Source organism: Talpa occidentalis, unplaced genomic scaffold (genome assembly GCF_014898055.3).
Source record: "Talpa occidentalis isolate TD23 unplaced genomic scaffold, MPIMG_talOcc4v2.1 talOcc4.4, whole genome shotgun sequence".
In the NCBI taxonomy this organism is placed as follows: Eukaryota; Metazoa; Chordata; class Mammalia; order Eulipotyphla; family Talpidae; genus Talpa; species Talpa occidentalis.
In genome coordinates this window covers 131584434-131599460 of record NW_023604295.1, presented here as the reverse complement: position 1 = coordinate 131599460, position 15027 = coordinate 131584434, and the positions used below count along the sequence as shown (strand labels likewise).

Here is a 15027-nt window from a genome sequence, read left to right as displayed (position 1 = left end):
GAAGCAGAAGCATAAAGAACCACGAGAGGAGCAGAGAGAAGGCCAGAGAGCCAGACAGAGTGAAGACTTGCAGGGGGCTGGGAGGCCTGCCAGCCTCCTGGCCCCCCAGCACCCCTGCCTGCTGTGTACCTGGTAAATCCCAATAAAAGCCTGCAAAAGCCACTGAGGGCTCCAGGACTCCTCCTTTACCATGTCTGCTGGATCAGAAAACTGCCCTGTGTCCTTTCCTGCCTTACAATTGGTTTCCTGTATGCATGTTTATTTATGTATTTATATATGTATAAATACAGGCATTTATTTATATGCATATTGTAGGGTCAGGAATGGTCACTGAGCAGGTTTTCTGATCCATTGCAGACCGGGTAAAGGAGGAGTCAGAGTCCTCAGTGGTTTTGCAGGTTTTTTATTGGGGTTCACCAGGCATATGGCAGGCAGGGTGCTGGGAGGCTAGCAGGCCTCCCAGCCCCCAGCAAGTCTTCACTCTATCTGAGCTCTCTGGTGATCTCTGGTGATTTCTGCTTCTGCTTCTCTCTCAGCTTCTCTTTCAGCTTCTCCTGGCGTCCTCATGACGCCACCCTTAAAAGCCCAGTCTCAGCCCAGGTGAATCCTATCTACATCTGCCCACACCCTACTCCAGGTGCCCACCATCAGGCATGCATTCAGGACCGCAAGGATCCACCATCTATCCTGATGGCAGGAGGGCAGAAAAGCCTGACATTTTCTTTACCCTACAATATGTACATATATTTATTATATATTATTTATGCATATATGCATAACTACAGGCTGTCAAGGCACTGCAGGCAAGGAACAGAGACTAGGTCTTTTTTAACCACTGCCCCTGCAGCCAATGTCTGCTTGCTACAGAGGAGTGGAGCTGGCAGGGCACAGGCCTGGAATGAGTCTGAGTAGGTAAGGTTATTTTTTTCTGACAGGTGATGAGGGTCTGCGCAAGCCCCACTGGAAAGGCCACGAAATGGCCACCTGATAATGTTCTAGGCTATGTCATGAGAGGCCCTATCACATGGTGACTCTGGGACTAGACAGCTGGATGCAAATTCTGGATGAGTGACGTTATGCAATTTTTCGTTTCTGATTCTCCACTTATAGTTCGATGATGATGATGATAATAAAGGAGGAAAAGGAGAGAGACTGAGGAGGGAAAGAGATGGGTGAGAGAGAAGAGGGGAAAGTGGAGAAGGAATAACTTCCCTCATAGGGTTATTCTAAGAATTAAATGCATCAATTATTACATGTACTTGGGAATAGTACCTGGGAAACAGGAAATGCCCAAAAAGTGTTAGCCATGATTATTATCACCTCGGTCCAGCTGAGCCTAGGGTGAGACTAATGAGGCGTGTGGGGCACAAAATTTAAGAAAACACTCAGGAGCCAACCCTATACCTCCATGACCCCAGAGTGCACACCTTCTGAAACTGTGTGAGTTTGCTCCTTTGCTTGGCTTCCACCAGCCATGATCTGCCTGAGATACTTGACATCCCCATGGTAACCAGGACAGAGGAGGGTCCCAGAACTGCCCTTAGAGCTCTAGAAATAAAAACAGGCTTCATCGGACTTCTACACAAATCTCCAATTTAATCAGCTCTCAGTGAATATTCATGAATCACAAACCTCATGACAAACGAAAGCCTATTTTAACCACAGCTGACACATTTTCCAAATGCAGCGTCCTCACCCTGGGTCACATGGATTCCCCTGGACTGGACTCCTCTCAGGAGACTACTGTACACCAGGCTTAAATGTTCATGAATCTCTCATTTAATACAGGAGATTGTATTTACCTGCTCAAGGTAACTAACAAGGGAGTTTTTGTTATCCTCCCAGTAGCGCTTCAGAGACTCCTCAGGTGGAAACTTTTCACAGCTAAGCTCCACGGTGATCTCAAAACAATTGCTGCTGAGGTAATTGAAGTCTTGCATTCCTGCCAAAACACCAAATGGAAAGTTAAAATATGCATGTGGCAACCAAAATTCTGTATAGGCCGTTATAATGAATGGACAGCTAAATAAAAGATCCACCAACCAGTGCATTTTGGGAAGCCTATGGGTTCCACAAAAGAAATCACCTACTGTTAGCAATAGAACAACATACTTAGGAGACTGGTATTATTTCAACAGTGCAAACTCCCAAGGGTCTTAAGCAATCATATGACTTAATGCACGGCTGCTGCGGGGTGCTAATGTGGGTGTCAGCTACAGTCCACATGGCTGGAAAAGCCTCAAAGAAGAAACAGCAGTGATGTCGTCAAAGTGGTGAAATAGGAGTTTCCACATCTTTCTCCACAAAGGGCACAATTATGACAATTAAGACGAAAAGAAAACCTTTGTGGAAGTCCATGAGTCCAGTGGAGAGGCTCCACCACAGCACTAGAGGAAAAAAATCCAGGATTGGACACCTTGAAGAGGTAAGAGGAACTGTATCACTTAACCTGAGCCTTTGCTGTCCTAAGGTGGCACAGCTTAGTCCCAGAGACCTAGTTAATAGCCTAATTCACCACATTGCAAAGGTAAGTATATAGCCAGGCTCAGAATACTTTCATGCTGTAATATGGTGGTGTGTAAGTCACTTACTACTTGCATAAAGGTTATTCAAACAAAAACATTAAGAAATAAAATGGCTACAAAAATGTATTGATGGATACACAATATGAAAAAAATATGAATTGTGAAATCAAAAAGTGGGGCAAGAGTGGCTATCAAAGTTAGCTTGTGATCAAAGTTAGCTTGTGATCAGCTATCAAAGTTAGCTTGTGATCAGCTTAAAGTGGGCTGTTGAGTGGATAAGATATTTTATATAAACCTCATGGTAGCCACAAAGCAATGTGGATTCAAAGACTTAAAGTGAATCAAAGCACCCCACCATAGAAAATCCTCCACTCACAAAGGAAAAGAGCAAGAGAGGAGGAAAGGAAGAAAAAATTATGAAACAGAAAACAATAATTAATCCGGCATTAGTAAATCCTTAACTATCAATAATGACTTAAATATACATGATTCAATTCTCCAATCAAAAGGTACAAAGTGGCTGAATAGATTTTAATAGTCTTTAAAAAAGCCCCAGTATGAATTTAATGGTCACTTGGTATCCACTGTGTATAAAACCAAATGGTAATATTTAAAATTTCACCAAAGTGGCAAGGCAGCTACGGTAACCAACCTGAGGGGAGAAATCCTAATAGGATTAGAATTTTAACAAGGATGTAAAACAACAGCACTTCATTAAAATAAATAAAATGAAAATATTTTGAAAATTAAAACCAATCTTCACCAAAAATATGATTCTGCATCCAGAACAACTTTAATTTGAACCGGATTCAAATTAGTAATGGACGCTGTTGCTGTCCCACCCCCACCCCCAAATGCTTTTCTGAGGGCAGTAACCCCATCCCCAAATTTCGGTTAAGTGTTGGCTAACAAGAGCTCACAGCTGCTTCTGTTTTCTGGTGGAATGCTGATAGGAGCAAGTCACTTGGGAGGTTATACCCAACCATCATCTCCAGACCAAACCCCTCCACAGCAGCCCATAACAATAACTAATTGATAAGCGCCACCAAGAGTTTGCCCCCTTGCCTCAGAATAGGACAAGTCTACAGGCCTGTGATTAAGGCTTGAAGCCTCATCTCAATGGCTCAGGCTAAGAAAGGCTAGACCTCCCCTGAGCCACATCCTTGCTCAGCTCCATCCCCATACTGACCCTGCTGCTTTCATTCCACACAGGTTTTCCCTAAAAAGCACCCCCTCAACAAACTGAGCATCTGAGTCCTCACCTCTTCTAGAAAGTCTGACCTAAGATACTGACTTTATTTAGTAGGTAGAGAATTAACGAAAGTGAAAGTTTTCTTTGCTTGATTATTGTGAGACAAATCATTGACCCAGATTAATATTATTATTATTACTACCTTAGAGTATTTGGTATTCTACAATGTGCTGGTAATCCCAAGGGAATACTAACGCTTTATAAAAAGTGAAGTATAAAATTACTTCCTGTGTGATCTGTTTGACATTGTGTAAATACAAGTATGACATAGACATTATTTTACAAGCTGTTGGGGCTAAATCTGATTTGATGCAAAATATAAGTTAAAACAATAAACGTACCTCAGGAAGAATACTTTTCTCAAAGTAGTCTTTGAGAATACTTTAACCAAATTTAACCCCCCAAAAAGCATATAAAACCCATGATTAGCTACTGATCCTACTGCCCTAATTCTCTTTTTTCATTTCCAGGGGGACCACAGAAAATTATTCATAGACAAAGACAGGGGAAAAATATCAATATCTTACATTTCACTTTTCAATCTCAGGAGGTGAATATTATACCACTCTTATAGGTACAGGTAACCATAAAAAAAATAGAGCTCTGGGAAGTTCTTGTGAGAGCAAAGAGCCAGGAGAGCTACATAATCTTGGTGAAGATGCCTCCTCAGGCTCTGCCTGCCATTGTTATTCTAGCATTCAAGAAATGCAAAATGGTGTGTGGACCAAGATAAGCTAAAGGTCAAAGCCTGCCTTCTACAGTTATTTGTCAAAGCATTACTAAGGTAATAAAGATACTATCTTATTCCCTAAGGTCAAAGTTTGAAAAGGAGAATAGTGACAACATTCAATTAGTATTTTCCCAATGGCTGTGCTAGTTCACTTCCTAGATTTCTTCAATTAGCATCTTGATTTTTAAAAATCAACAAAACTATACATAGTGATCATTCATGCAGAAAATGGACTCATTTTAATAGATGAATTATAGGTTCAGTGAATTAAACGAAGGAAAGCATACCACTTAATGACTTAATGACTGAAGAGGACAGGAGATTCCCCACATCTCATTCCCTCTCTGCACCTCAATTTCAAATACAAGCAAACTACTATCACATAATTAAAGACCGAAGTGGGACCTCACCACCAGGCACGCTGTACCAGGCTGCACCATTGGTCGTTCCATCTACAAAGCTGCTATCATCATCATTCTTGCGACACGGTGGCCGATTGGGGTCTGACATGGGGGCGTTGAAAGAGGAGTAAGCCCTAGCCAGGCTCTGGAAGATGGCATCATCTGGGCAGGAGCTATACTCATGTGCAGTACCTAAAAACAAAGCCACAAGTTTGAAGAAACTGACATAACTCAAGAAGCACTGCATGCTTCCAGAGAGTGACTTACTGTGGACCTCTTGCTGATGCCTTTTTTTTTTTAATATTTTATTTTATATAATTCTTACAGCATTTTTCATCTTTGTACAATGCATGCATTTTCATTTTGGTTATATTCCCCATGCAAACTGCACCCCCCCTTATTTTTGACTCTAGTTCTTCCTCTTCCAGCTCCCCCCCGCCCCAGTGTGTCTCTGGTTTATAGTTGCTTGTTGATTTTGATTATTACTTTGCATTGATTAGTCATTTTCCTGGTCTCTTATTTAGGTTTTCTAAATTCCTGCTATGATGCCTTTTTTTAAGTTACATCTCTATGGGAATGGAGCCAAAGTTTAAGTACTCAACAGTTACACTTAGTTTTTAGGTTATATGTCTTCCATTCCTAATAGAATAAATAGGAAATTGGGTAAAAGGGACATTCTACTTATGAATTAGAAACCACAAAAAAAAAAAAAAGGTGACAAGCTCATAGTAAACTGGATATGAGAAAACAGTAGAGATTTCCACTGTTAACATTTTTCATTTAAAAAATGTACATGGACCAGCGTCATGGCCACTATGAGCCATTCTCATACAGCCTTTTTTCAGTAACTGAGTTCAAAGTTTAAAAAAAAATCCCCTATGTTTAATATGGAAAGAAATGTTTTATATTTTGAGACACTGTATCCTTATTCAGATAGTTGACAGGTTATTAAATTTCTCAGCTATTGATGAACCACAAAAATCTTGAAAGTTTAATGATGTTTTGCCAAAGACTTTCTTCAAAACTCAAAGTTTTCAGTATCTAAAATTATCACTCCATGTTTACAAATTCCTCAAAAGCCCCTGAGGATTGATCTAAAGCAGAAAATTTGGCACCACAAAAATTAAACTGAACCTATCTATCTGGCTACAGATGCTATGCCTGCAGTATAACTAAAAGTAGTTAAAGAAAACCAAAGCACCTCCGAGCACCACTGGAAATAGTTCCAAATACAAAGACAAAGACGTGAGAGCACAATTAACCTCATGCAGAGAGAGACCTACATGGCTCCTGATTAAGCACTAAGAAGAGGCCTCCATTTTAAGCCCTCTTCTACACAAATCTACACAGATTTCATTCTCTCCTTTCCACATAGGCCAGGAGTGACACCTTTATGACTTCTGTCATAACCTTTGTCTAAATATTCTTTCAAGTTCATAGTTCTCTCACCTAAACTTTTTATTTTTAAGTTACAGGCTTTTCCTGCCAAAAATATGCCTGTGCCCCATGAAATAGTTAGGTAGATGATCCTGTGAAGCTTAGGTATCTCTATAGGCAAAATCTCTATAGGCAAAATCTCTATAGGCAAAATCTTTATAGGCAAAATCACTTCATGGCCAGTTTCTTTAATGTTACAGAAATCATCCTACAAGCCCTCGAAAGTCTTTTCCAGATGCAACTAGTGAGAGAAGCAGGAAGAATACGCACCAGTCCGTGTCTCATCATATGGGTAATTGGCCACCAGGTCGCCACCATGGAGATTGGCAGACAGCACGAACGGGATATCCATGATCCAGTGAATGACAGCCTTAGTCTCAGGTGCAAGCTGTATTAAAAAGTAGAGGCCAAAGGGTTATAAATTTGATATTCATTGGTGGAATTGATTGATATAAAAGATATGCAAAAAACAAAAACAACATGACTGAAAGCTGTTCATATTTCAAGCAACTTGTGATTCTCACAGGAAATAAAAGGCTCCTGTCTCACTCAGATATTTCAACAGTGCTTACATTTCCTTAAAAGTTCTACTTTTGTGGGTCGCCAGCCTCTTCTCTCTTTGTAACTTGAAAACCAGCATACACATCACTTACAAATTTGGGGATGTTTGTTTATAATGGCTGAGGATGGGCCTCCCCGGTGGCTCAGCTGGTTGAGCGCAGGGCTGTGAAGATATCCACACCCTCTGCAGCATGGGTTCAATTCCCAGCTGGCCACGGAGATACCCACATGGTGCGGCAGACCTCTCCTGTCTTGCCCACTGCTCCCCTCAGTAGTGTTTTTGGTCCGTCTGCTTGTTCTGCTCCCCACTCTGTCTCTGGTGAATTCTCTCACCCTCCTGTGCCGTTGGCCTGTACCCCAGTTCTTGTATAAATAAATAATTCTTTAAAAAAAAAATAATGGCTGAGGATAAGACAAGGAGAGAAGAAAAGACTTGAACTGCTGAGCAGCATTCTTTTGTCTGTGATGATTCAACTCTAGAAACATGTGGTAGATTTTATTTCCAATGTTTGCTTGCTTTTTTTCCAATTCCCGGATTCAAACATTATCCCTCTAAAAAAAAAAATATTGGGTCTCTTTCAGAGTTTACTTTAAAACATCAGTTTTCTTTGGGATGATCATCTTAAATTTTAAATCAAAGACAAAAGTTTCAGGAATTCATGTTGTCTTTTGAATGATTCATAGTCCCTGGTATCTTGGAAGAAAAACAAAGGATGAAAGAAATTTATACCAAAGAATTAATTTGGAGCCAAAACCTTAATTTCTTTATGTTGATGAGTTTTTTTTTATAATAAATTTTATTTTCATATTCCCCATACAATTTCAACCCCCCCAATTTTGACCCCAATCCCTCCCCTCCCTCCACCCACCCCCCCAAAAGTGTTGATGAGTTTTTAACAGCAACTAGGGAGAGCCTCAAACTTCCAAGAACCTCAGTAGGGTCTGATGGTTATAATAAGATCTTGTATTTAGATATCTCTGTTCAGTTTATGAAAAGCCTGCACATGTACTATTTTATTGAGCTTCATAACATTCTCATTATATAAGTAAAGATTTTCATCTCCATTTCACAGGGAGGAATCTGAAGATCAGGTCCATTAATAACTTGTCCATGTCTCTACACCTCAGTAACGTCTTTAAAGACACATCACCCAAAGCAGTGACAGTGAAGGCAAAGATAAACAGCTGGGACTACATCAAATTAAAGAGCTTCTGTATAGCAAAAGAGACAGTAATCAAAACAGAGACACCCCACTGATTGGGAGAAAATTTTTGCACACAACACTAATGATAAAGGACTGATCATAAAAATCTACAAAGAGCTGATGAGACTCAACAAAAACAAAGTAAATAACCAGTCAAAAAATGTACCAAAATTAATCTATGTTTCAGAGACTACTTAAAATTGTGGAAAAGTGTGACTTATAATTGTGGAAAAACAATAGGGTATTGTTTTTGTTATTTTACTTATTCTCATTAAAAAGGAACACATTCATAATAGAAGATGTAGAGAAGATAAAGAAAAGAAAAAATCATCATTACTCAAAATTTTACCCTTTAAAGATACCCACCGCTATCATTTTTATGTATCATTTTCAGTATTTTTCCAAAACACTTAAATTTTTTTAAAGAGGATACTTACAACCATTTGGTACTGTAGTATTTTTAATTGACAACAGAAAACACTTTTCCATGTCACTGAATACCCTTCTAAATTATTACTTTAATGGCTGAGATATTTCAATGTATGGATATATCATTCTCAAACCTGAACAAAATGATAGCTAATACTTAGTAAATATGTTCTGTATAACCCACTGAGTCCTTACACCCACCCTATGAGATAAGGGACTGTATGTTCCCCCATTTTACAGATGAGTAAACTGAGACACAGATAAGTTAGGGAACATGAAATCACTCAGTTGAGAGTATCCTGGGTACTTTAATTACTTAAATTTAAGTAATCCATAGAGAGACTTCTGGAGCATTCCTAAGATCGAGCCAATTTTGGTTACCCTATCTACAGCCAATTATGACCTATCCTTAAAGCTTCCATTTAAAGGAAAACTGGGTCGCTACATGCAAAAGAATGAAGCTTGACCACTACCTCACACCATACACAAAAATCAACTCAAAATGGATTAAAGAACTAGACATAAGACCTGAAACCATAAAATACATAGAAGGAAATATAGGCGAAACACTACGGGATTTGCACATCAAAGACATCTTTACAGACACATCACCCAAAGCAGTGATAGTGAAGAGAAAGATAAACAGCTGGGACTACATCAAATTAAAGAGCTTCTGCACAGCAAAAGAGACAATAACAAAAACAAAGAGAAACCCCACCAACTGGGAGAACATTTTTGCACCCAACACTAATGATAAAGGACTGATCACAAAAATCTGCAAAGAGCTGATGAGACTCAGCAACAACAAAGAAAATAATCCAGTCAAAAAATGGGCAGAAGAGCTAAAAAGAAACTTCTCTGAAGAGGAAATGCAAATGGCCAACAGACATATGAAAAAATGTTCAACATCACTTGTAATCAGGGAAATGCAAATCAAAACTACCATGAGATACCATCTCACACCAGTGAGAATGGCACATATTAAAAAAACTAGCAACAACAAATGTTGGCGAGGATGTGGAGAAAAAGGAACTCTTGTGCACTGTTGGTGGGAGTGCAAACTGGTCCAACCACTATGGAGAGCTGTGTGGAGATTTCTGGACCTACTAAACATAGAGCTTCCATATGATCCAGCAATTCCACTCCTAGGTATTTACCCAAAGGACACAGAAACATCAATTCCAAAGAGCACCTGCACTCCTATGTTTATAGCAGCACTGTTTACAATAGCTAAGCTTTGGAAACAACCCAAATGCCCAAAAATAGATGACTGGATCAAGAAGATGTGGTACATATATACCATGGAATATTACTCAGCATTCAAAAAAGATAAACACATGCAATTTGCAGCAACATGGATGGCACTGGAAGGGATCATGCTCAGCAAAATAAGCCAAAAAGAAAAAGAAAAATACCGGATGGTCTCACTCATAGCAGGAATCTAGAAAACTTAAATAAGGGACCAGGAAAATGAATATAAGAAAGTGAAAATCAAAATCAACAAAAAACTATGAACCAGAGACACTTTTTGGGGGGTGGGGGGCGGGAGGGGAAGGATTGGGGTCAGAATGGGGCGTTTGCAATTGTATGGGGGAATATAAAAATAAAATTTAATATTAAAAAAAAAAAAAAAAAAGCTTCCATTTAAAGGCTGCAAATGTAGCTCAAACATTATGCTCTATAATTTGATGACTTTTGCTCTTAAAGTATATTAAAGTTATATTTATTCCATTTTAGTCACAATTCTAGTTATTAAAGGTGAGCATAAACTTAATACAATTATTTGATTGATTTTATTTTTTTTAAGATTTATTTACTTACTTACTTATTTATTTATTTATACAAGAACCGTGGTAAAGGCCAGATGCGCAGGAGGATGAAAGGATTCACTGGAGACAGAGTGGGAAACAGAACAGGCAGACTGACGAAATACACTGCTGAGGGGAACAGCGGGTGAGACAGGAGAGGTCTGCTGTGCCATGTGGGACCCTCGCCAGCCCGCCGGGATGGAACGGGCACTGCAGAAGTTGCAGACAGCTTCACAACACTGCGCTCAACCACCTGTGCCACTAGGGGAGGTCCTATTTGATTGATTTTAATGCAAGCAATCTAGGCGGACTCCTGTATGATCCCAGAAAACAGCATAGGTGACCAGGCTAAAGAAAAGTGAGAGAAATGACTTAGCAAGAAAATTTGGGGGCCTCACTTATGGCGCAGGGATTAAAGTCTCAGCACTATCAAATGAATGCGCCACTGCAGCATGAGTTAGATCCCCACCAGGAAGCTAACCCACATGGCACAGCAGACCTTTCCTGTCTCATCCACTGCTCCCCTCAGCAGTGTATTTCAGTAGATCTGTATGTTCTGCTCCCCACTCTGTCTCTGGTGAATCCTCTCACCCCCTGCACCTCTGGCCTATACCCCAGTTCTGTATACATAAATAAAAATAAATCTTTTTTGAAAAAAAGAAAATTTTGGAAGATCAGGAGAGTTTTTCTTCAGAGAGGTTTGGAAGAGCAAGGAGAACACGGGGAAGACATGGTAAAATGTAGCTCCTCTCCATCATCTACATTCTGAGCACACACACCCCGTACCTCCCCAGTCAGCACCCATGAGAATCTGCACTTTTAACCCCTACTTCCCAGCATAGCAAATATAAACTAACTTGGAAATTTAAAAGCCTCTATTAGAGACCAGCTAATAGTACATTCTATAAGTATTTGCCTTTGGTTTTTTAAATATATGAAAGCCATATTTATTCCATTTTCATAGTTGGTGGATTAGAGAACAAGGGATATCACAGTCAGAACAAGGAATGGGCCAGCCAGCAGCTGACAGAGGCCAAGGGAAACTTGAATGACCCTGGAACTATAATAAAATGAGGAAATTGTACTTTCCAAGTTCTCACTTAGGAACAGTATTAGAAGTCGTTGATAAGTCCAGCTGGAAATTTCTGGAACAATAGAGGAGGAACTGAGAGCTGCCAAAAGAGCTCTTCTCCACCCTTCCTTCATGATGGGCTCTTCTTCCCCTCCAAGTAATTGAAAACAATGTTCAGACAATATTGATCTGAAAGAATACCAAATGTCTAGTGGATGTGTAAACGTGTCCACCCAACTGGGGGTACAAAACAGAGAGTACTGAAAATCATGCTGAAATGACAGCAAGAGTTCAAGGTCCTGACCTCAAATACTTCATGTGTATCAATTCGTTCAATCTCTAGACTCCTCCTCTGAGGTGAACACTATTGTCACCTCCAAATCGCAGATGAAGAAATGGAAGTAGACTGTGATTAAAATAACTTTCCAACACTGACATGGCAAGTAGGGAGTCAGGTCTTGAACTAAGGAAAGCAAAAGAGCAATAATTTGTGTGCAAAGGGTACTCTGGAGGAATTTGAGAAGACTGAATAGAGTTGGGAGAAGCTAACAACAAAACAAGAATCAGCAACCATTGTATATTGGCAGAGGCTGATAAGGGAGCTGAACTAAAGCAGTAAAATTACTTTGCAGGAGAGATAAAGACTGGAGCTAAGCTAAGGAGGTCAAATCACTGAGATTCAATAACTAATCACTGGCAAGTGGTGACAGACAAAGAAAAAGCAAGGCTTTAATGATGGGTTTAACGCACGTTGTTTTAGGGAAGACTGCCTAGTCTTGGTCATGGTAAGCTTCGGATCCTGGGTGCCCAGATAAAGGGACTCAATCAAGTAAAATGAGAAAGGGATCTCAGGGAGATCCAGAAAAGAAAATCTGGAGTTGTAGATGTGAACCTGGAAGACCTCATATAATAAGTGGCATTGAAGGCACAGGCCAGGATGGAAACCTAGGGAAAGAGACAGGGTTTCACAGGGGATCCTAAAGGTGAACATTTAAGGCAGGGCGGGAGAAGCAGGGAAAGAAACTTAGCAGAGATTTGAAAGGCAGTAGAAGAGGTAGGAGAAAGTAGAGTTCTAAAAAGCAAGGGAGGAGAAATTACTGGAAAAGAAGAAAAAAAGGTCAACTTTGGGAAGTGCTGTAGGAGAAGCAGATCAGACATGCTGACAAGGGCCTTGGGAAAGTCCTTGTGAAGACTGAGACACCCACAGCTGGGTTCTTTCCTCATCCCCAACTTCTAACTCACTCCCCAATGTACCTGCCCAGTTCTAGGGAACAGGACTAACTTTAAGGCTCCAGCCTTTTCAGCCTGGACTTGTACAGCCACAGTTATGGATCCCACACAATCCTTGCCGTCTATGACCACCACTGTGATGACGATATTGGAACTTAATTCCATAGGCTAGAGGACAGAACCCAAGAAAATTACATGTGTTCTCTACCTTTGTGTTTTGGTCCACAATTTTCTTCAGGTTTTTCAACAGATGATTATTTGGCCCACCTTCTTTCTCATTAACATAAACGATCCTATCCAGATCAGGGAAGTTCCGATTCAGGTCTATTCCCTGGGCATTGCTTCGACCCACAAACCAGTCCTTCAGCTCGCCAGGCTAAACAAATCAAAGAGAAAAATCATCAGTTATTCATGATTGTTGTGTTAACTACTTAAGATTTTCATTAATGATTTTTAAGATCATTTATTGAGATTCTTATTTTAACAATAACCTCCCATAATGGTATTTTCACTATTTTACTGAAATAAGCATGAAGTAGTTAGATATTTTTAATAGATATTAAAAAATATATTTTCAAAGAGTAGTATTTTAAATGTTAATAATATTTAAAAGATACTTGTCATCAAATGGCTAAAAAGTCCATGTATATTAAGTAGTCATAGATAATGTGCTTCAAAGCAAGTCACTATTAAAATATTCATTGCCTCTGTAAATCACAGTAATCCATTTTTTATATATCCAGAACAAATCACTAAAAAACAATTAGAAACTGCAAATGAGCTTAGCATGAATCATGGTAATATATATAATGTATATATACATATCCTTATAGTCTTCATAAAAAACATAAGCATTATAAGAAAAGTTCTAGAGCTTTTCAAGTTGAGGAAATTCTGTTGAATTTTAAACCCTTCATTTCACAAAGGGTAATTTAACAAATTTCCAAGATACTCAGCTATTATTCCATAATGAAGATTTTCTTGACTATTAAATAACATCAAATTTTTGACATATAGATAAATCCCGTATTTTTGAGGTTATGACAGCGCAAGAACCTTAAATTATGAGGTATATGACTGTTGAATACTAAAATGGAGGCATCTAGAGGGGGAGGCTAGGATGGAGAACACGGAGTAGGGACATGGTGGACTGTGGTGGAGTACTATGGGTACCTTGGTGGTGGGTGTGGGGTGGTGACACACCTGAAGAGAACTGATGCTATACCTCTGAATCATATACAATGTAGTAAGCCACTACCACATGAGTAAAAAAATTTTTTTAAACTTAAATTACAGTCAAAAAGTCTACGACAGAAAATAGCATGATAATCTTTTGTCCAATCTATGTTGCAAATATAAATATCATCTTTAAAATTAAATAATTCCAGTACTAGTGTTTTTTCTCTCATAACTGAAGATCAAATTAGACTTATTTACAGAAATTCACTGTTTCTTACACTGTCAAACCACCTGGTAATTAGATCTTTTATTTTTAAGGTAAAAATGGACTTTTTAAAGTATATAGGCATATACTTTAATGTATTCCCATAAAATAAGAAAATTATTTCAAACTGTACAACACAGCAACAATGCCCTCCACCCCAAACAAGAAGAGATGTACCATGTATCTTTGCTTAAAATGACACTACTGTCCAACTTCTCTAGCAGCTAAAATGTATTAAATTTAGTTTACAAAAAACCCTAGAAATTATGACTTCAAGTTTGAGCCTACTAGGGGAGGGGAGGTTGGGGTGGGAAGAAAGTGAGCAGGGAGACCAATGGTCTAAGGTAAAAGACTGGGTGCTTTGGTGGTGGGTGTGACGTGGTGGCCTAAATCATACAGTGTTGTGAATCTATTTTGCCTCATAAAAAAGTAAAAAATTAATTTTAGTTTAGAGGTAGGAGGGTTGGGTTTTTTGGGTTTTGTTTTTAATTTTATTCATCACGCATGACAAGGCTTAAACATCAGTGAAACCGTTTTTTCAGGCAAAAAATAAAAACTTCCTTAGTCCCAGTAGAGGGCGCTATGACATCACCTCATTCAGCGGCTGGAAAAGCATTAAATCCTCCTCAATACATGGCAGTAGATAATTTTTCATAGTTATAGATTTTCAGAACGAAATGGACCTGTTCATAAATGTGGATGAATGAATATGATTTGTTTAACCACAAAAACATTCATTAAAATAAATTAACATTCATTTAATTAATTCAATTAAAAATTGAATTATTAACAAAAGTTCTCACATGTAATCTCTGCTGAAGAAACTCTCGCCCTTACCTTTTGAACTTTTTTCTTACCATCAAGTTGAACATCACTCATATTTTCCCCTGACCTGTCTGTAAAATTCATGTGAGTGCACTACTTATAAATGAG

At 39.0% G+C, this 15027-nt stretch overlaps 1 protein-coding gene across 1 annotated transcript in view; it reads right to left on the bottom strand.

Annotated features, from left to right (window-relative positions):
- The window catches only part of CPE (carboxypeptidase E), an 89051-nt gene that overhangs the window by 8972 nt on the left and 65052 nt on the right, over positions 1-15027 (bottom strand). The window contains exons 3-6 of the mRNA XM_037526410.1: positions 12859-13026; positions 6616-6733; positions 4918-5100; positions 1803-1942 (exon numbers count right to left, since the gene is read on the bottom strand). Of these exons, the coding sequence (XP_037382307.1) occupies positions 1803-1942; positions 4918-5100; positions 6616-6733; positions 12859-13026 (609 nt within the window). The remainder of the gene's footprint in view (positions 1-1802; positions 1943-4917; positions 5101-6615; positions 6734-12858; positions 13027-15027) is intronic.